The sequence below is a fragment of the Daphnia carinata genome, chromosome 6 (genome assembly GCF_022539665.2).
Source record: "Daphnia carinata strain CSIRO-1 chromosome 6, CSIRO_AGI_Dcar_HiC_V3, whole genome shotgun sequence".
In the NCBI taxonomy this organism is placed as follows: Eukaryota; Metazoa; Arthropoda; class Branchiopoda; order Diplostraca; family Daphniidae; genus Daphnia; species Daphnia carinata.
Window position 1 is genome coordinate 8,718,264 of NC_081336.1, and position 21,916 is coordinate 8,740,179.

Consider the following 21,916-nt stretch of genomic DNA (forward strand, 5'->3'; position numbering starts at 1 on the left):
TTTCGATTAAAAAATGATCTTGCTGGAAGCAAGAACGGACTTGAACGGGTCTGTCTGTATGTTTAACAAAAACTGTCGGCATAGTATTGCCATAAATTGCCTATTTCCCCTTTCAGACAAAACGTGTGGATGTGTGTTTGAATCTTATCACCTGATGTCACCTGCGACAGGCGCTGCCACACTTGTAAATCGTGCGCGTCATCAGTCCAGGAATCTCTTTTTTTGTGCTTTAACTTTAACAGTCGGAAGTGTCCTCGACTAATTTTTGGGTATCCTTGCCCGTATCCACGTTGCTTGGGTCTAATTCCCGATGACGGATGTGAATTTGCGGCGAAGCTTGATGCACAATGCTGACGGCGATATGACGAGCCCGGCACGGGATCGGAGGACAGCGGCATACCTTTAAATTGAAATGACAGTTAAAGGGATATTCATTGGCGTCAAACGAGAACGGCTTTTGATGTTTGATTTACCCTTGATCATTTCTGCTGGCACTTCATAAATGCTACCTTTGGGAGCTTCCACAGATCCGCCAACGGCGTCATACATGGGGTTGGAGAAATCGCGCGATTTGGTCGATGCGTCACGGCCGTTGAACTCGGAATCGACCGGCTCCTTTAAATGCAGAAAAATAATAAATCAATTAACACAATCCTATTGGGAAACGAATCGATTGATTCACTAGATTCGCACCATTGTGGAAGCGGAAGATCCGTTTCCAGAAAAGGTGGCCGGTCCAAATTCGACGTTGGTGCCCTGTCGGAACGAGACGCTGGGACCTGCTCCGAAACTCCGCGGGAATCCGTATTCTGGCACGGCCAGCGCGGCGGAAGAAGAAGACGTAGACGGCGACTCCGGCCAATCCAGCCATACAGGATGATGAGAAGAATAGGCACAATGATGTAAGCCGGAGCGACGCTTTCGGACGGAGTCGGCCGACGCAGCAGGTGGGTCTCGCAGTGGACGCCTTCGTAATCGTTGGGACACTGGCATTAACTTGGCCGTCACCGATGCAGATGCCTTCGATTCTGACACGGGCAGCGCAACGTGGAGACGGGCGTGGCCTTTCTCGGTGTCGTGTCGCACGACACTTCGCTTCCAGTCTGCACTTGGATCGTGCTGTCGGGACAAGCGCACCGGTACCCGCCCGGAACGAGGAGGCACAAGTGAGTGCACGGGCTGTTGAGGCACGGGTTGTTGACCGACGTGTTGTACCTATACTCGCTGAAAACTGTTTTTTTTTTTTGTTTTTTTTTAAAGCAAATGGAGATCGTGAAACTAAAAACCGGAATTGATGGAATGAAAGGGTTTGCCTACCTTTGACGGTGCTGGGCGTGGCGATGTCTTTAACGAGCCGCACCATAACGCCCCGTCCGAATTTGTCCTGACGGCGGAGTTCGCCTTTGCCGGTGGAAATCCAGTAGAGCGTGCTCTCAAAGACGTCGAGCGAAGACGGCCGATCAATGTTATCGCCTCGCAGCACCGTTGTTCTGCCCGTGCCGTCGCGCTTCATCATCTCGATCGTGCTGAGCGTGTGGTCGGCCCAGAAGATCGTGTTGTCCATGGCGAAGTCGATGGTGATGGCCGTCGGATGGGCCAATCTTTCAGACACCGTATCCCTTACGCTTCGTACCTGTGCAACAAAAAATAGCAAGGCAACATGAAGGCCCGTTAGTGGAAAATAATAATAAAATGTCAATAAACTGACCGTCCATCCAGACTGTTTCGATACGCGGATTGGATCCGGCTTGGGTCCAGTAGACTTCGCCTAGAATGGGATTGACAACGATGGAAGTCGGCGTGTCGATGCCGCGGGGAACGACGCTGCGTCGATAGCGGCCGTCGTTTTTGGCCGTGACGACTTGACCCTTGGACGTCTGGCCGTCCACCTCGAGCCAGTAGAGATTCTGAGCTACCCAATCGACGGACAGATCCACGGGCACGGCCGATTTCGTGAACGAGACGATGACTTGCGGATGGCCGATCTCGACTTGATTGCTGCCCTCGGGAATGAACGAGCGCTTGATGGACAGGTCCATCGGGTCCGTCCAGAAGACGATGTGCGAGTGAGGGATCGAAATCGAGCGATTTCGATCCTCTTCTCGCCGAAAATGACTTCGCGTTCCTTGCGCTGTGTCGTGTTCAACGAGATGACGTTGCTTCCGTCCGAAAAGAGCAAGTTCAGGGATCTGGCGACGGCAAACGCCCGACACGTTATCCACCGATCGAATCCAGAATGACATCCGCATTTGTGAGACCCTAAACGAAAACAAAACAAAATGATAACATTTTAATTTAAAAAATCGAACTTCCAAACGTTACCTTTCAGATTGATGCAAATTTGCGAGCAATTGTGCTGGAGTGTAGCGCACTCGTCGACGTCTTCGCAGATCTTGGGGTTGTCCTTGGAGGCGATGTAGCCGCGATTGCAGGAGCAGATGTAGCCGCCTCCGGTCAAGTTCTGGCATCGGTGTTCGCATCCGCCGTTGGTCGAGTCGGTGCAAGAGCTGGCCGAGTGGCATCCCCTTTCGTCCGGTCCTCGCAGTCGTTCTGCAAGTTGCACACCAACTCCTTGGCACGCAGTTGCGATTGAGCAGGTGAACTGCTCGTTGGGATTGCAAGGCTTGGGCCGCTGGCGCACAGCGTCACGTTGTTCGTTGTTTGTGGCTCGCAAATCCGAAAATGCTGTCCAGGAAGCGTCGCATTTATCCGAACATTCTTCCGCCTTCTCGTCCGAATTGTCCCGCAATCGCGACGGTTGTTCTCCACGTTAACACAGACGTGATTGTCGCATTCGAAACGTTCGCGGATGGTACTTTCCATCTAAAAAATCGACGGCTATATGGATACGTTTTTTTCAAATGCAACAAAGCACTCTTGAATACGAACTGGATAACGTGGTGGACAGTCGGCTTCGTCGGAGGCGTCCAGGTGGCAGTCGCGTTCTCCATCGCAGCGGAATTGCGCGAGATGCAGTGGCCGCTCTTGCACTGGAACGTGCCGTTGGCAAGCGAAACCTTCGCAGCCGATCTCGTCCGAGCTGTCGGTGCAGTCGCTGTCGTGGATCGCAACGGTAACCCGGAACGCATTTGCCGTCGAAGCATCGGAATTCGAGGCGGAACACTCGCGGCACTGGTGGCGGCACAGTTCGTCGTCCTCGTCATCGCCGTCGGCGCAATCGTTTTCAAAATCGCACGTCCACCGGCGCGGAATGCAGCGCTTGTTCTTGCACTGAAATTCGGCCGTTTCGTGGCATTTCGGGCACTGTTCCGGCAATTCATCAGAGCCTAGCAAAACAATGAAAAAGGCAACATTTTAACATGCAACGTTGTCAGGATAAGACGCAATCGCTTTACCGTCGCGACAATCGTCTTTGCCGTCGCAGAAGAGCCACTGCGGAATGCAACGGGTCGCCCCACTGCGGGCAGCGCCTCCACCCGGCCGCAGTTTCTCTGTCGGCAAATGTGCGCCGGCACGTCCGATCCGTCCCCGCAATCGTTGTCCGAATCGCAGTACCACGACGTCTGGATGCAGCGCCCGTTCTTACAGGTGAATTCCGTTTCAGAGTCGCAAGTGCGCGAATGGCAAATGGCCGGATCCTCGTCCGAGCCGTCGCGGCAGTCGTTGTCTCCGTCGCATTTCCACGTGCCCAGGATACAGCGGCCCGTGGAGTTGCATTTGAACTCGTTCTCGGGGCAGGGAATGTCGCAGTCGCGCTCGTCCGATCCGTCGCCGCAATCGTCGACGCCGTCGCACAGCGTCGTCGCCGTCGTGCAGTTGTTGTTGTGGCACTGGAACTGGCCGGATTTACAGAAGCGCTCCTTGCAAGTGCTGGGCTCGTCCGTTCCGTCCTGGCAATCCTTTTCTCCGTCGCACTTCCAGTAGAGCGGAATGCAACGATTGTCTTTGCCTCCGCATCGATGTTGACCTTTTCAAAACAAAATAAAAAAAAAAATTCAGTTTCAAATTATCAAATCGTTTTAAAAACAAGACTCACCAGCCGTGCAGTTGGCGATGCAAGTCTTGCCATCGGGCGCCATAAAGAACTGGTTGGGGCAGACGCATTTGAAACCGACCGTTCCGTTTTTGGCCGGCGACAAGAGGCACAAGCCGGAACAGCCTCCGTTGTTGGTACCGCACGGATTGGGGTAAGGGACTTGTCTGAGCGGATGGTAAACGTGGAGGTCGTAAGTCTGTGCCGTGTTGCGCAACACCACGTGATTCTCGCCGTCCATTTGTTGGCGCGGCTGACGGCCTTCAAGTTCCAATCGGTCCAGAAGATGAAGTCATCAAAGACGGTGATGGCGAAGACGTGCGGCACTTTCAGCACGTCCTGGACGACGTATCTTCGATTGCGACCGTCCAGGTCGGAGTAGGCAATGTAGTCGAGATGAGCGTCGGCCCAGTAGAGCTTGTCCGTCATGTAGTCGATGGTGAGGGCGTTGGGCCAGGCGAGTCGCTGCTCGTAAGTGACGATGCGAGTGAAATTGCTTCCGTCCATGCCCAGCCGGCCGATGTAGGCCTGCAAATGCCACGTGGTGAAAAACAAGTATCCAGCGCCCGGATGGACGACGATGGCCCGCGGATCGGAAATGCCGTCCGCTTTGAGCGTCTTCCTGTGAGTGCCGTCCAGCTCAGAGACTTCGACATGTTTAGAGTGCCTGTCGAGCCAGTAGAGTTTGCGGCCGACCCAATCGACGGCCAAACCTTCCAGCCCCATGGAATCGTGCTTGATGATCGTCTCTTTGGTGCTCGTGCCGTTCTGCCAAAGGCCCGGTAGATCGTCTTGCATTGACGTCGGCAAAGTAGAGCCGATCGTCGCGGAAATCGAAATCGACGGCCACGACATTACGGAGGTCCTGATGGACAACGGCGTACTGTTTGGCATCGACCGACATGTTACGGACGTAGTACTTGTTGGTGAAAATGAGCCAAGGCATTGTAGAGTCACGTCGCTTGCACGTGTGTTCGTCCGCCTCGCGCTCGTAGTACGTCTCGTTACACTTGCAATAGTAAGAGCCGGGCGTGTTGACGCAGTACTGCGAACAGACGCCAGGAGTGTCTTTGCACTCGTCAACGTCCGTGCAAGCTTTGCCGTCGGGCATCAATCGGTAACCGGGATTGCAGGCGCATTTGTACTTGATGGGCATGTCGATACACAGCTGGCCGCATTGGTGAACTTCCACCTGAGATCGGAAAATGAGAAAATTGTCGGATTCAAATGCGAAAGAGTTAAGAAAGAAAGAGAACAGAAATACCTTGAGACATTCGTTGATGCCACAATGAAGGGACTCGTCACTGCCATCGGGACAATCCGACACTTTATTGCAGACCAGGCTCTCGTCTATGCATTGGCTACTGTTGGAGCATTTGTACCGGCTGTCGGGGCAGGACGCAGCAGGAGTGCTGCCACCTTTGCCTCCGGTGTAGGTGCAATTCCATTCGTCCGACCAGTCCCCGCAATCGTTCTCCTTGTCGCAGTGGTACGTTTTGGCCACGCACTTCGCGCTTTGGCAGGCGAATTCCGTCGGCGAACAGGTGCGATATTTGCCGTTGCACTCAGGCCCTTCGTCCGATCCATCGCCGCAATCGTTATCGTGATCGCAAGTCCAGTTCCTGTGGATGCAACGGCCGTTGCTGTACGTGAACTGCTCACCCGAGCAGCTGTTGCGCGTCGTGCAATTGAGCAACGTCGAGTTCGTCGGCTCCATCGACGCAACTGATCGCCATCGCACACCCACTTGCGCGGAATACACTGAGCTTTGCCTGCACGTGAAGCCAACAAAAACGCAAACGCATTCAATTGAAAGGCAAAAGGCAATTATGAAATGGGGCAGCAATAGAAAAAAAAAAAAAAAAGAAGAAGAGAGGCGTACCCCATTGTTTATTGGCCGTGCAAGAGAATTCAGTTTCAGTGTCGCATTTGCGGCTTCCGCACTGGTGCCGATTGTCCTCGTCCGAATTGTCCAGGCAATCGTTGTCTCCGTCGCAGATGTAGATGCGCGGGATGCAGTTGCCGTTGTTTCATCGGTAAACAGGTCGCCGAAGCACGTCTTGGTGCCGGACTGCGTAATCGGGCGGCTCGTCGGCTCCGTTGCCGCAGTCGTCGTCTCCGTCGCAGTACCACGTGGCCGGGATGCAGCGGTGTTGTTGGGGCACCGGAAGCTGTTGGGACACGAGCGCTGCGAGCAGGCAGAGTCGTTCTCGTCGGAATTGTCGCCGCAGTCGTTGTCGCCGTCGCAGAGCCAAAACGGTTCGACGCAAATGTTGGTCGAGTTGCACTGGAAATGCTTCGTCGGGCACGGTATTGCGCGAGCAACGCTCGCTGGCCTCGTCCGTCGTGTAGGCGTCTTAGCAATCGTTGAGTCCGTTACACACCTGAACACACACAAAAATTCAATAAGCCAATTGTTTTACAAACCGAGTTGGGTCTTCCTAAATTCCAAGCGTAAACAAAAAGGGAAAATGGTTTTTTTTGTTCCAGCCTCGTATTACCTGCGTCATGGAGATGCACCGTTGGTTGGCGCAGGTGAATTTGCCTTCGGCGCAACTGGCGTAGGTGCAACCCTCCTCGTCCGTGTTGTCGCCGCAATCGTTCTCGTGATCGCACTTCCACGACTTGAAGATGCAGCGGCCGTTGCCGCAACGGTACTCGATGGGCCCGCAAGTGTGGAACGAGCAGTAGCCCTTGTCCTCGTCGGAATTGTCGCCGCAGTCGTCGTCGCCGTCGCAGGCCCACAGGCGCGAGATGCACTTGCCGTTGGCGCAGTAGAATTTGTTGCCCTCGCAAGTCAAATTACGACCGACGCACATCCGGTTGTCGTTGACCAGCTTCGTCGATTCGTCACACTTGCACTGACGTCCCGTTCGTCGACGGGTGGCAAGACTGGGCGCAACCGCCGTTATTCAAGGTGCACGGGTTGAACTGGCAACGCTGCCGATCCGGAGAAAACACCTTTATATCGACAATTCATTAGACATTTCTGAAAATGATTATTACTTATTTAAGAATTAAAAAACCTGTAGATCACGTGGTGAATCGTCCAACCGGCGAACGAGTTCAATCATGTCGGCGCCCGTGTGTTTCTCGGCTCTGTAGAGTCCGCGCAGTTGCAGGTCCGTCCAGTAGATGAAATTGCCGAAAACGGTGATGGCGAACGGGTAGATGGTGGCAGTGATGAGGATTTCGCGATTGGTTCCGTCCAGGTTGGAGCGCTCGATCTTTTCGCGGACAGCGTCCGTCCAGTAGAGCATATCGTCGTCGTAATCGATGGCCAGGCCACTCGGTTGCGTCAAGTCTTGGCTGACGATGGCTTCTTTAAAGTGCCGGCCATGGTGGCGCGGAAAATCTTTCCATTCGGTCCGAACCTAACGAAAACCAAATGTAAATTGATGTAAATTCATTTCTTCCTTCCGGTTCATTTTGAGATTCACAACTGACCTTCCCCAGTCGGTGAAGAACATGTAACCTCTGCACGGATGGAGCACGATGGCCCGAGGACGGTCGACACGGGCGATATTGACAACTTGCGTCCCGTCCAAGTTCATGGCGTAAATGCTGCTGTTGGCCGAATCGGTCCAGTAAATCTTCTTGTGAGTCCAGTCGTAAGCAATGCCTTCCGGATTGATGGGTCCAGACTTGATCAGAGTGGCGTTGGACGAGTTGGGAAGGTCGGAATTGAACCAAGCGATCCGGGCATCCGGACGGATTTGGGTGTAGATCAACCGGCGATCAGCGTAGTCGAAATCCAGGCCGACGACGTTAGACAAATTGACGAGCGGGGCGAACGGAGCGCTTAGGGCCTTGGGATCCAGCGAGACGGACCGCACTTCCGTGCGAGTGGCAAAGACCAGGTATTCCTTGGGAGTTCCGCAAGTCCGGCCGTCTTCCTGCAGCGTTCCAGTCGCGCACTTGCACTGGAATCCGAAAGGGGAAGGCGAAGGCGAAACGGAATCCGTCGGATAAGCGAAGCAAAGCTGTTCGCATCCGCCGGCGTCCGGGCCCTTGGAGCAGGGCGTTTCACCTTGCGGCTGATTGGAAATGTCGAAAATGGCCACATCGCGCAAATTGTCCAGGCCCGTCTTGACCTTTTCGGGCAGAGTCGTGTTGCCCGGCTGTTTCGACGCCCGGAAGATGCAGCCCAAATTGCGATCGACCCAGTAAACGGTGCCCTTGAGCAAAGCGATGCCCATCGGATTGGGCAAATTGCGGCGGATGAGCTGTCGGTTGCCGCCCGTGTACGAAATCCGCTGGATGGCGTCTTCACGCGAGTCCACCCAGTAAATGTCGTGCGTCTGCATGTCCACAGTCAAATCCCTCGGGCTGCTGATGCCGGACGTCACCAGGGGAGTCCACTGGGTCCCGTCCAGCAAGGCCTTCCCGATGACGGGGAACTGGCCGTTGTCGATCCAGTACAAGAAGCGCTTGATGGGATTGACGGCCAGCTCGCGAGGTGACTCTTTGGTGGTGCGCAACAATTCCATCCGTTTGCTTCCGTCCAGCCGGCTGACTTCGATGTAAGTTTCGTGCGGGAAAACGTTGGTGAAATACAAATTGCCGGCCAGCCAGTCGACGGCCAAGCCTCGAATGCCGTTAGAGCCGATGCCGGAGCTGATGACGTGCGTCAATTCCGATCCGTTGGGACGGACGCGGAAAATGCCGTTGAGCTTGTCCTTGTTGAACTCGACCCAGTAGATCCAGTTTTCGGCGCAGTGGACGTCGACGTGGAGGATGTTGTGCCCAGCTCCGGTAATGGGGATCATGCCCTCGGCGGCCGTGTCTTCCAGTGAAAATCCGCGAGTCAGAGTCAACTGGGAAACGATGGCAAACGACTTGTATGGAACGCAGCGCGTCTCGCCGTCCTTGCGCGAGCCCAGCGAGCAGCGACACACGCGGCTGTTGGACGCAGACGGGATGCACAAGTGCTCGCACCCTCCGTTATTGATGGCGCACGGGTGATTGTCCGGAGGGAACGTTTGTGATAGAGCCGGAACGTCTTGAGATCGGGTTGGTTGTTCTTCAAGATCTGCTTGTTATCGCCGTTGGGCAGGTCGACGCGGGCAACTTCCTCGTAAACCGTGTCCATGTAGTACATCCGGCTCTCGAAGACGGCCAAAGAGACGGGCTTGTTGATTCCGCTGGAAATGATTTTGCGTCTGTTGTTGCCCTCGACGTCCGAGGCTTCAATCTCCGCCTCGTTGATGGTGCTCCAGTAGAGCTGCTTGTTGGCCAAATCAATCGTCAACGACAGCGGCTGGCCAATGTCGGTGAACAAATTGCGCACCCTCCGTTCCGTCCATGTTGGCCTTGGAGATTTTGCGCGGAATGCCGAAACCACCTTCGTCCAGCCAGTAGAGTTTGCCTTCGTAGGGATCGAGAGCGATCGCCCGCGGTTTGGCCACCGAAACGTCCGTTCCGTCGTTGGACAGGATGACGGTGCGGTGTTTCGTCTTGCCGTCGACGCGGATGGCTTCAATGTTGGACGCCTTCTTGTTGCCGAGGTAGAGATTCCGGCCGACCCAGTCAAAGGCCAAAGTGTAGGGAGCGCCGACGATGCCCGTGTCCAGCTCGCTGAGGAAGGCCGTCTTGTTTCCACCGCCCAAATTCATCTTGTAAAGGGTTCCGTTCTCTTCGTCGCCTTCCAAGACTTCGATCCAGTAGAGGGCTTCGCCTTTACGGTCGAAATCCAGCTCGGCCGGCGCCCACCTCCACGACGGGAGTGAGGCGTCCTCTCGGTTGTCGCTGTCGCTGTTGGGCGTCAGACTAAGATCGATGATCTGAGATCCCTTCATCAAAATCAAGTACGGAGACTCTTCCTCGATACACTGGCCGGAAGAGCCGACGGGATTGAGGCGATATCCAGGCCTGCAGCGACACGTGTAGCCAGTGGGGGAAATTGGAGATAGTAAGCAAAGATGCCCACAGGTGGCGTTGGCGCACGGATTTGGATGCAGCGGCTGCAACGACGGATGATGGAGCAACACGCTCAGAGGTTGCGAAACCAAATGCGAAAAGACGGTCTGATTCTGTCCGTTAAACTTGTTGGCAGAGAGGACGCGGTTCAGCTGCCTGTCGGTCCAGTAAACCGTGTCTTCAAAGACGGCCAAAGAGTGAGGATGGAGTAGGTAGTGACTCCCGGACAAAACCTGTCGCCTTCCAGTTCCGTCGTAGTTGCAATAGTCGATGTAGTCCACCTTGGAATCGGCAAAGTAAACCCTTTTGGTGGGCAAGTCGAGCGTCAGGCCGTTGGGCCAAAAGATTTTGCTCGTCAAAATGCTCGTCCGGTTGGTACCGTCCATGTTGACTCGCTCGATACGGGGGTGGTCTCCCCAATCGGTCCAGAAGGGACCCTAGCGTCCGGGCTGGGATCCAGGGCGATGCCACGAGGTTGGTCAATGTCTTTGAGAGGAGCACCATGCGATTGGAGCCGTTCTCGCGCGCGACTGATCGTGTTGAGCCTGGAATCGACCCAGTAGAGATTCTGGCCGATCCAGCGCCAGGCCTTCGATCAGATCGCGCCGCTGCTGACGATGGGCTGGGGCGTTCCAGAGAGTTCCTTGCGGAAGATCTTCTTCGTCTTCATGTCGTACCAGTAGAGGACGTTGGAATGGGTGTCAGAGGCCAAAGCGACGACGTTCTCCACTTCGACGGGCACGACTTCGATCGACTTCTCTCCTTGAGATCGGAGACGAGCAACGAGCGCCGGTTGGAGATGAGTAAAAGCGCTGCTGGAGTTGATGGCCTTGCACGAGCTCTTGTCGTCTTCCAGCAGGTAACCTTCGGCGCACGAGCAGATGAAGCTGGCCTTGATGTTTTTACACGACTGGGAACAAGAGCCGGGGAATTGGCATTCGTCCAGGTCGACGCAGACTTTAGTGTCGTTGGCCAGAAGAATTTCACCTGGCGGACAGAGACAAATCGGGCCGGCCGGCGTCTGTTGGCATCCGTGAGAGCAGGAAGCGCCGTGATCGTCGCAGTCCTTCGTGTCGCATCCGCCCTTCGTCCGAACCGCTCGGGCAATCTCTCTTTCCATCGCACACCTGAAAAAGAAAAGGCCGGAAAACATTAAAAAGGCAAGTCCAGCCAAAATGAGAGCGCATCGAACGACGACGAACGCCATCTATCGTTCAATGACGCATTTTTCCGTGTCAAATTAATTGCGCGGATGGAATACCTGCGTCATGTTGATACAGCGATCGGTCACTCTGGGGCATTGCCACTGGCCGGCCGGGCATTGGAAAGGAGGACGCGTGCAAGCGGTGTCGGTCGTCTTCATCCGATCCATCACCGCAGTCATCCTGGCCGTTGCAGACCATCGTGTTGATGACGCAACGAGAGTTATTACACTTGAAGTAGTCCTTGCCGCAATTGACCTCGCCGCAAGTCGACGGCTCGTCCGATCCGTCTTCGCAGTCTTTGGTGCCGTCGCAGTGCCACGCCCTCGGGATACAGACGCCCGACCTGGCGCAGTTGAACTGCTTCTCCTCGTTACACTGGTCGGGAGCCAGAGACGGCAGCCGACCCTCGTCGCTCCCATCGTCGCAATCCGAATGCCGTCGCACTTGTACGACTCGTGCGCACGCACTGCTTGCCGTTGCCGCACTTCAACTGCTGGGCAGAGCACGTGATGGGCGGGCAACTGTCCTTGTTATCGAAACAATCGGTCTCCGTCGCAGACCCACGATTGCGGAATGCAGTGGCCGGAACGCGGGCAAGTGAACTGGAAATAAGCGCAAGTCCTTTCCGCGCACGAATCTTTTTGTGTTCCAGAAAAAAAAAAAAAACGGGTTTCAGCAACTCTCAACGCGAATGAAAACGGGAATTTGAAATTGATTTATACCTCCTTCGTCACTTCCATCGCCACAATCATTTTCGAATCGCATTTCCAGGTGGGCGGGATACAGCGGCCGTTGTCGCAAGTGAACTGGGACGCGTCGCAAGTGACGTTGACGCAGCCCGTCTCGTCAGACGAATCGCCGCAATCGTTGTCAGAGTCGCAGCGGAAAGAGTTGGGGATGCAACGGCCCGACGTGCACTGGAACTCGTCCGTGGAACAAGTGGGCTTGGTGCAATTTTGATTTTCATCCGAATGGTCCAGGCAATCGTCCGCCGTCGCACACCCACGTCTTCGGAATGCAGCGCTGGTTGTCGCACGTGAAATCCCAGACGTTGGGACACGCCTGGACGGGCGGCTCTCGAGCCCGGATCCAAAATGCAAGTCTTCCTATCTGGTGCGACGTGGGTGACATCCGCATTCCGGCGTCAATCCGGAAGTGGTCAAATTGAAGGGATGGGGAAACAGAGCTTCTCGCATCCGCCATTGTTCGTCGCGCAAGATGAATACGTTCTGTAAAAAAAATCAAAATCAAAAAATTGATGTGGTGGCCAATAGTTGAAACTAACGTATCGATTGGTACCCGGAGTCTTTTTGAATAGACGATGCCATAAAGGTTCTCCTGCACTTGAATGATGACTTTCTCGCTCTCGCCGGATGTTTTATTCATGCGAACGATGCCGTCCAATCGCCAATCGGTTATGTAAATAATGTCCTGGAAAACGACGAGGGAAAACGGATGACGGACCAGACGAGAACTGATCGTCCTCACATCCGTTCCGTCCAGTTTCGAATGTTGAATGTGGTCCAGCAAGGCGTCGCACCAATACAGTCTGTCCGTTTCGAAATCGATGGCCAGACCGTTGGGCCATCCGAGCAAGATGTTGCGGAAGACAAACAAGTGCGCCGTCCAGGTAAGCGCGACTAATGTTGGCCGGCCTGTCCCATTCAGAGTAGAAGATGAAGCCCTTGTTGGGATGGACAACAATGGCCCTGGGCCGTTTCAAATCGCGGAGCAGAGTGCGCCGATAAGTCGAATTGCGGGTGTTGAGGACGTTCAACGTCCCTTTGCGGCTGTCGATGTAGTAGAGGTTCTTAGAGGCCCAGTCGAGCGCCAGACCTTTCGACGCTCTCGTTCTGCGAGGCCAGCACGTTTTCGCGCCGGTTCCGTTCCGGCGGATGCGATAGATGACGTCGAGGATGACATCAGAGTAGTAAATGCGGTCGTAGGAATCAAAATCGAGACCGACGAAACGGGCCGTCCGCGAGACAATGGGCGAGATGGCATCGTCGAACCCTTCAGAGACGGGCAAGATGACGCGTCCCTTGATGAATTTCTGCTGCGAGTACATTAAAAAGTCCTCGACGGGCGAACACCACATCCGGTCATCGGCCAGCCGGTAGCCATGTTGCAGGCGCATCGGAAGCCGAGACCTTTGGCCGTCGGCCCGCTGCGAGACGATGCACATGTGTTGGCAACCTCCATTGTTCGTTCCGCAAGGATTGGCCAGCTGCGGCTGCAGTAAACGGTGCACCGCCCGGATGGCTTTCGGTTCGCGAGTCACGTTTCTCATCCGGTAGATATTTTGGATCGTCGATTCTCCTGCAACATTTGTTATTTTCGTATCGTTTAAAATTCAATTTTAAATTCTTAAATCGTGACGTTTGTACCTTTGAATTTGTTGACGGATAAAACGCCCTGTTTGGTGCCGTCCGTCCAATAAACGCTGCGTTCGAAGACGGCCAGTCGCGAAGCGGCCGGAACGTTGGCTGCACCGCGGACCACGAGGAAGCGATTGCGCCCTTCGTAATCGACAGTTTCGATGTAGTCGAGCAGCGAATCGCACCAAAAGATGCGCTTGCGGGCAAATCGACGGCCGCCGGACGCTTTGTAAATGGCGTCCGTGACGAGGTCTTCATTTTCGATCCGTCCATGTTGGCGCGGAAGATGCGGCTGTTCTCCGAGACGAACATGACGCCGTGCGGGGTCCAGCGCCAAGTCCGTCGGGCTCCGACATGTTGTTGCTGATGACGATGGCGTGCCAACGCCGTCCAGCTCGAAGACGTCAATCTTCTGACCGAGCGCGTCGGCCAGCGAAGAGTTTGTCGCCAATCCAATCGACGGCGATGGCCGTCGGTAGCCAAGCGGTGGGCACGGAAATGTCCGAACTGGAACTCGATCGGCTCTCGCGGCCAATTGTCGCCGTCGCCGAAACTTTGTCCGACAAATTGTTGTCCAGCGGTAGCGAGTAGATTTTCCGCGTTTCCAAGTCGGACCACAAAAGCATTGCCCGTCTAAAGTGATAATCCAATCCTCCGGCGGAAGTCGAATTCGACACCATCTGTTTGTTGTTGTTTTTTTTTTGTTTTTTTTCACACATCAAAAAGCAATTAAAGTCGTGAAAACATTTCAAAAGAAAAACACAGGAAAAAGAATAATAATAATCCCCACGTATCAAATGTACGAGAAAGCCGATATCTATTCTCAGAAGAGCCTACCCAAGGAGTCGTTAAAATAAACTCCATCTTGTGTCTTGAGGGTTGAAACAACATTTTTGAGAAATGTTTTCTTCGATCCTGTTTTTGATTTCTAGCAGGAGGGAAGAACCAAATCATTTTCGAAAATAATAATTTTTTGAAATAGGAAAAATATAATATACGAAATAGTCACGAGGGTCGTTGTCACAGTCCACAGATGGAACAAACGGGCGCGCAATGTCGTGATCGCATCCGCCCTGTAGCCTTGTCGGGCAGAAGAAGGCGGACGGTTCTTCTGAAACAAGATCTACCCCACTAATCAGCAAGTGTGTACACTACACCCGAAACAGAAACGCGAAACGTACCTTTTGATTTCTCTCCGCTGAACCCCCCCCCTCAAGGTTAGCGTGATTCACATTTTTCTCTGTTCAGCGTGATTAAAAAAGAAAAAGTTATTCACCTCGACGGATTGGCGGTAGCGTCGATCTTGACGACCCGTTGATGGTGGGCAAATGGAATTGGCTGGCATTGGATGCCGTGCATTGGTTGCCATCGATCAATTCATAACCGTCTTGACACGAGCATTTGAAACTGCGATCAACGTTCGTGCACACATTTGTCGCAGAAACCCCATTCTTGCATTCGTCGCGATCTGTGCTCGATAGACAAATCAAGTTTAGTTTTTTATCAATAAAGAAGAGTGAAGGCAAAGATGAAAAAACATACCAGAGCATGTCCGATTATCCGAACTGGAAAGGACTTGGCCTCGGCGCAGATGCAGACGCCGCCTTCAGGCGATGGCCGGCATTGATGGGCACAGCCGATGCTGGAACAAAGATGGTTGGCTGTTGTTCGTCCGTGGCACAAAGCGAACAGGAAAAAAAAAATAGAATGGAAATATATATTAAAATAATGAATTCAGGCCGTCATGGGGTTCGGCAACGGAGCCATTATTCACGGCCCGTTTCAACATTCTCAGATTTTACGTAACAAGATTTAAAGAAATGGATTTAAAGAAATTTCGAGTTGGCTTACAGCATTCCACTTTTTCGTCGGCAAAGTCGGAACAATCGCGATGGCCATCGCACAGTTTGGTGCGTCAACGCATTTCGGCCCGCCAGTGGGCGATCCTTGAGGGCAAAGGGAACTTGTTGTCCGGGCATCCGATCAGCGTGCAATTGGCTTCATCCGAATTGTCAGCGCAGTCGGCAAACCATCGCAACGCCACCGATTCGAAAACACAGTCCATTGTCACACCGGAACTGACCGCTGACACGCTGGGAAATCTGCACGAGACAACGTTAATAAATAATGAACTATCAGCGTAGCCATTTTCCCCCTGGTCAAACAGTTATGAAAAAATTTCGTGATTGACGGAAGATGGGTGTGGTGGGAAAACCACAAGATAAAAACTCATAAGCATGAAAAATCGTAAAAAAAAAACAAAATAAAAAATAAGGCGAAGAATGAAGGGGATACTGACTGCAATCGACTTCATCCGAGCCGTCGGCGCAGTCGGACCGGTGGTCACACTTGCGGCTCGTCTCCAAGCAGCCCTGGCCGTTGGCGCAGCGGAACTTGTCCAGGTGACAGGAAGTGACGTTGGCGGCAAAACTGCAGCCAACTTCATCCGCACCGTCTCGGCAGTCGATGAAACCGTCGCATTTCTTCTCGGATGGCAGGCAAATTCCGCTCGAACACTTAAAGTCCTTGGTCTGGCAATTCCGGTAACCTGTTTTTCAGAAAAAAAAAAAAAAAAAAGAGAATGTTTTCATAATGAAATGATTCACGTTCGAAAAATCCCCCGCGGGAAAAATAAAGCTCAGACATGACACGACAAAAAAGATTCACCCTTTGCGTGACCAGAGATGATGCACGAACGTTACACACAACACGTAAGCAAAGGGGGGGGGAAGAGAAACAACCGCAAAAAAAGAAGCGACTAACATATTCTGCAAATTACACGTAAGAACAGCAAGCGGATGAAGGAAATTTTCAGTTTTTCATGTGTAAAAATTACGAAATTAAAGATAACAATAAAAAAAAAAAAAAAAAGGGGGGAAGAATACTGACCGCAATCCGCTTCGTCGGTGCCGTCGACGCAGTCTACCACCTTATCGCACCGTTGGTACGACGGTAGACAGTACGTCTGGTTGAAGACGTAGCGGCCGCACGTGAAGGAGCCGGTCGGACAATCTGGCGGAGCTTTTTGTTTTGCATGCAAAAATAAACAAGAAAAATTAATAATTAATATTACGGGGTGGAGCAACGGACTACAACACGCACGTAGGGCTGTACCTAATTAACTAGAAAAGCCTAATTGACGACGACAGACCATTTAAGACAAATGGTATTCAAACAACATGGCGATTGAATTAGTCGAGGGTAAAACACACGTAACGAACTAGGAAGCAGGTCCGTTATGATGGCGAACAAACAGGACACCACGATAAAAAACATAACAGTAAGGGTTACACAAATAAAATATAAAAAAACAACACGCCAAACGGACTTTTCATTTTGGTTACGGTAGAGGAGAGAGGGGAAGGAACAGGAATGTTACGCTGACATAGCCAATGGCGAAAAAAAATGTCGTTTTTTTTTAAAACCATTTTCCTAGTATTTTGTTTAAAGAGGAAAACGAGTTTCACTGCACACGCGATGTACACACTACAATCGGTCAACTTCAACTCGGACAAGACAAGGACGGGCAAATGATGAACGAAATTTAAGGGAAGGAAGAAAGATGGGTGACAATGTAGGTTTTTTTTGTGGCTGTACTACTATGGGACTCACGACAACGTGCAGGTTCGTCCTCAGCGTCAGGACAATCTTGGTGATGATTGCAGACCCAACGTTCCGGGATGCAACGGCCATTATGGCAGCGAAACTGACCAGGCCGACATGCACCAATCGTTGCATTATTGGTTGCCACACGTCTGGCCGTGCCGAACAATTGCGTTGTAGTGGGTCTTTGATCTGTAATTGCCATGTCCAAATCAGCTAAATAAGTCGTACTCTGCGTGGAGTCTACAGTTTTCATTTAGTGACTGCTCTGAACGATTTGATGCCATGGGTACTTTTCTCTTACAAAGTGCAAACGCGTGATCATGCGAGCAAATACAACGTAAATCACTTTTGCGTGCCGTAAATTTCTCGTCGACCGAGCAATAGATCTTTCTTGAGCACGCAATTCATTTTCGAGTGTCGTGACGTCGGTAGGTAAAGAAAGAGGGGAGAAGAATCACATGGCTGGATGTGAACCATGATTAAGCGAACCAGACAAAACATTTCAAGCTGGCATTTCCTAGATAAAAATTTGGCCCAACCATTGATAATCAACAGACCAGAGGATTCAAGTTTTCTAGATTCCACTGGTTGAATGCCCTCGACCAATTTCATATGACACAGTTCTGTGGACTGCAACCTGCATCTGTCTGCATGGTGTTACGATGCTGACATCATCAGGAAGAAATGGTGTGGGAAATGGACCAGCAAGCCAAAAGATTGAACAACAGCTAAATAATAAGACTTTTTTTGCATTTAATTGTTTGGAAGCAAAATCGTGGTTCAATAATCTTAGCACAATTTAAGTTGTTGACATGCCTGAAAATATACCTTACAGCTGTCCTTCTGATAGGTCATAGGGACAGTGAATCGAGATGGAAGTAGACCAAGAATGTATCTCAAACAAGATTTACAGTTTTGTACCAAACAAAAAGCTTCTTGGCTATCTGGTAAAAAAAAAAAAAGAACAACTACAGAAATTGATTAGCGAATCACTATCGGTGTGACCTACTGACTGCTTTCATGGCGATCAGTTCTTCTCCTCGTTTGCATAATCTCGAAACTTACTAGTTTTTTTTAAAACCAGTTTTTCACATCGACAAATGAAGGCGCAATTCCGCCATCTCCACCATTTCTTATGAATAAATAAGAATTACAAGTAGAGCCACTTTGCAAGTTTCAGGCATTAGCCGTAATTAAATGTTCCAACCCTTTTGGAGAAACAAATCTCCTTTCTACGGTCGTGACCGTAAAAATTGTTTCTCGTTTCTTTGTTGTTTCTCTTGATAACATTAAGAAACCGCCAAGTTCGATAACCTGACGTAAAAGATTCTTTTTGAAACGTTGAGCTTAAATTAAACAATCAAAATACTCCACAAGGGAAACATATTGGAGAAAGAAAGAATACGATTTCATGCTATGGTCGGCCATCTTTATTCCTCTTGCCGGCGAAACTTATTTTTTCACCGGTTCACCGTGACTCGATGTAAATGAACATGGTGCCACCTCCCAACTCCCGCCAGCGATATTACGGTACTTTGCCCTCCCTTCTCTTTATTTTACTTTAGAGTTTGTCTCCTTCAAAACGTGCAATAATAATAAATAAATAAACTAAAGCAAGAAAAGATGAAAGATTGTCATCTCCAAAAAGAAGATGAAGAAATACCATGTGCAAGGCGGTTTTGTTCTTTTTCGGGAATACTCGCCATTTTGGTCGGTTTTTCCTTGCACCGTCATTTTTTCCTTTGAATTTCTCTTGTTCGAACTAAGGAAGCAGCAAAGAAAAACATTTCTGGCAAAGAAATTGGAGATGTCCCGTCATGGCAAGGCGGCCATCTTTGAGTGGGCTTTTCGTTCGGGATTCGTGTGTATGATTGTAAAAGATGAAGAATTGTAAATTTTTTCGTTTCGTTTCTGTAGGTAGAAGCTGGTGGAGTTCAAGGTTACGGCGTCATTCTTCTCGAACGGGCAAAGAGGACGCAAACACACACACCCAACCGAACAAGAGACTGTGGTTGCAACCGATCCAATCAGCCGTGAATTCTCTACTTCTTCGTAACATTTTGTCTCTTTTTCATTCGTTATTTTCATATATTTATCTAGAAATGAAGGACATGAAAGAACGGCCACAGAAACGATAGTAAAGTGGATGAGTTCTCATTTTTGATGAATAACGAAACGGGTACAAACACACTAGTCGGAAACCGGAGAGAAAGAAAGAGGTGATGAAAAAAGGAACCAAGCAGAAAAGAAGAAGAGGTGAACGACCATCAGCTTGTGTGTGGCGCCCGCGGCACCAACATGTACACACACACACACAAGATAAAAAACCTCCTTCGTCCGGAGTCGACACACGGAGGTATTAAAAAAAAAAAAAAAAAAAAAAAGGAAAAACAGGTATAGGCTAAATCCCAAACATATTTCTTTTACTTTATGGTATCCTATGTATTACACCAACATTTCTACCTAAGCTTTCAAATACTTAAGGAAATCTTCATATACTGCCGGATTTTCGCAAGTGATTGTTAAGCCCAAATTTTAATACTTGATTGTGTGCAATCAAACGCCCGTATAATTGAGGTTAGTAGGTTTCACTAACGTATAAATTTATTCCCACATTAGGATATTTGGCGTTATGATCCCATCTAGACCTTTGCAGAACCATTTTCTTTCACGTTCGCCGAATGGCAAAGTGTGAACGAAGAATAGATGTGCCGTTTTTCGAGATATTCCAAGTTTCAGCAAACATCCAGGAGGGAAAAAAAACCGAAATTATTTATTCGTGAAGGAGGGAACGAGAAATGAGAACAACCCAGTTAAAGAAAGGTGGGTGAACGAACTGAAAGAAGAAAACAAAAAAATCCAGAACAAACTCTTTTGCAGGAGTGGGTGGGTAGTGCACCCATTAAAGCAGAGAAAGAGGCACTGGGAAATTTCCGCAATGTGGAAAACAAAAAAAGCTTAAAATGAATAGAAGAGTATCTTCGGTAGAGCCTCACCTGCTTACATAACCGCTACGTTTCGGTCCTATTCTATTTTATTCATTCGCCACGCTTTTGTTTAAATTTTTTTTTTCTTTCAGGTTTTTTTATCACCAGCAAGAAAAATATCGCGATATCGATCTCAGTGTTTCCTGTATTCCAAAAAAATTTGAATATTGTTTGGCCGAATCGATCTGTGGTTGTCAATGGCAACTATAAAAACTTCTGTGCCGTACATCGCCACATACATAATATAACGGTGTGCAAATCCTATTACGAATCCATACGCCATTGATCAGTAGGCAACTGTCTCACGAAACATCTCTTTTTTTTCCCGCAGTGAAGTTTCGTTAGAAAAATGCCCTGAAGAGTTATCAAACCAATCCGGTCGGAACTGGAGAAGACTAATTGTCGAGTCTATCGAAGCAACTTTCAAGAACATGATTGCTAATACGAATAGCCAATCTCCAATCAAAAAAGTCTAGACGATATACTTTCTTTTCATTCTTTGGTTAATCGTCATTCTTCAGGGACAATCCAAACATCCTCTGTTGTTCAGAACGAACTGGTATAAGCCATCCAAGGACTATTTAACGCAGGAAGGGATTTAGCAAAGTTAAAGGTATACAACAAAACAATTAAGGTAAAGAAGAAAAAATCCTCTTTAATTCCCAATGCGCTCCTAGAGCTTTTGTCCTTGGCCTTGCCCTTTAAAAAAAATTGAAACATTTAAAAGAAAAAAAAATTTTGGAGCGCCCTCTGGTTGGGTTTTTACAGTAAAAGAAAAAGCACCGCCTACTTTCCAGCGACGTGGCGAGGGTGGACTTTTCTCGGTGTGTATCTTTTTTGGCTTCTTTTTTCTTTTCTTTTGCTGTATCTACTTGTATTACCACCCGAGGAAAAAGAGAGGACAAGTCCCACACACACACACACACACAGAAAAAAAGGGACTTGGAAATTGATTTACAATTTCGAAACGAAATGAGTTGACATTTTGGCTCAATTTCACGACATGTCTCGAATAACCAAAACTGGTAAGAAAAATGATCTGTAATTTTATATTCAAGAACTCGCATTTTTTTTTTTTTTTTTTTTTTTTTAGCCAAGGCAATTGATCAACTTCCTGATACTGGTAACGAAAAACTCGTCACGTTTTCAGGTCACATTTACGGCATTCCAAATAATTTCATCTTTGATAAAAAAAAAAAGCTAAAAACTAATTGTGTTTACCTAGTCTATCGCCGTCTATTTCGGCAGCAGTGGCGACGGCGGAAGTGGCGGTGGACAGCAGCAACAAGCCGGCACATATTCCGTATATCACAAAGACGAAACACCAAGATGATGATCGGCACGTTGAAGACGACATTTCGTTACGGTCCACCCGGTCGCACTGGTCCACATGATTCGCAGTCCGTTGTCGCTCGGGCAGCATCGGTCGGGCTGGTCCGACTCCTCCGCGCATCCGCACACTTTTTACCTTTTAGACGACAAAACGTAACGCACACTCACAGAAATGAGCAACAGATTTCACAGGTGAAAACCAGTACGTCGGAGGAATGACGACACACAATCGTTAACACACCACACACGTACACTGTGGAATAACAAAAAAAAAACTAAAAACAACTAAACTTCTGGTTTTCTTTGGAAAACAAAGAAACACTTGTGATCTTGCAGTAATCGTTTGTCAATTGTTTGCCTGGTGTCGAATTTCTTCCCCTTTCCTGCGCACAAACACCACACACAAAATAGCTGTCAGGTGTATGTGTTGTGTTGGCTGGCACAGATTGGTACCGACTGAGCTGGCCGACAGAGGAGCCTTTTTTGTGTCCTTCC

General features: G+C 50.1%; 2 protein-coding genes and 1 pseudogene across 2 annotated transcripts; all 3 read right to left on the reverse strand.

The window, feature by feature from the left end:
• Positions 1–200: 200 nt before the first annotated feature.
• Positions 201–1,608, reverse strand: LOC130693992 (low-density lipoprotein receptor-related protein 2-like). The gene is given in 4 exon segments (XM_059495749.1): positions 201–400; positions 474–615; positions 694–1,231; positions 1,318–1,608. Coding segments are annotated over 3 exon segments (921 nt in total). The 5' UTR covers positions 1,565–1,608; the 3' UTR covers positions 201–400; positions 474–479.
• Positions 1,605–14,176, reverse strand: LOC132087752 (low-density lipoprotein receptor-related protein 2-like; annotated as a pseudogene).
• A 1,235-nt stretch (positions 14,177–15,411) lies between these two features.
• LOC132087737 (low-density lipoprotein receptor-like) lies at positions 15,412–21,705 on the reverse strand. Its single transcript, XM_059495765.1, has 4 exons — positions 21,311–21,705; positions 16,386–16,517; positions 15,792–16,044; positions 15,412–15,598 (listed from the first exon to the last, which is right to left on the reverse strand). Exons 1-4 carry the CDS (start codon positions 21,540–21,542, stop codon positions 15,412–15,414), a joined length of 804 nt encoding a protein of 267 aa, XP_059351748.1. The 5' UTR covers positions 21,543–21,705.
• Positions 21,706–21,916: the final 211 nt, after the last annotated feature.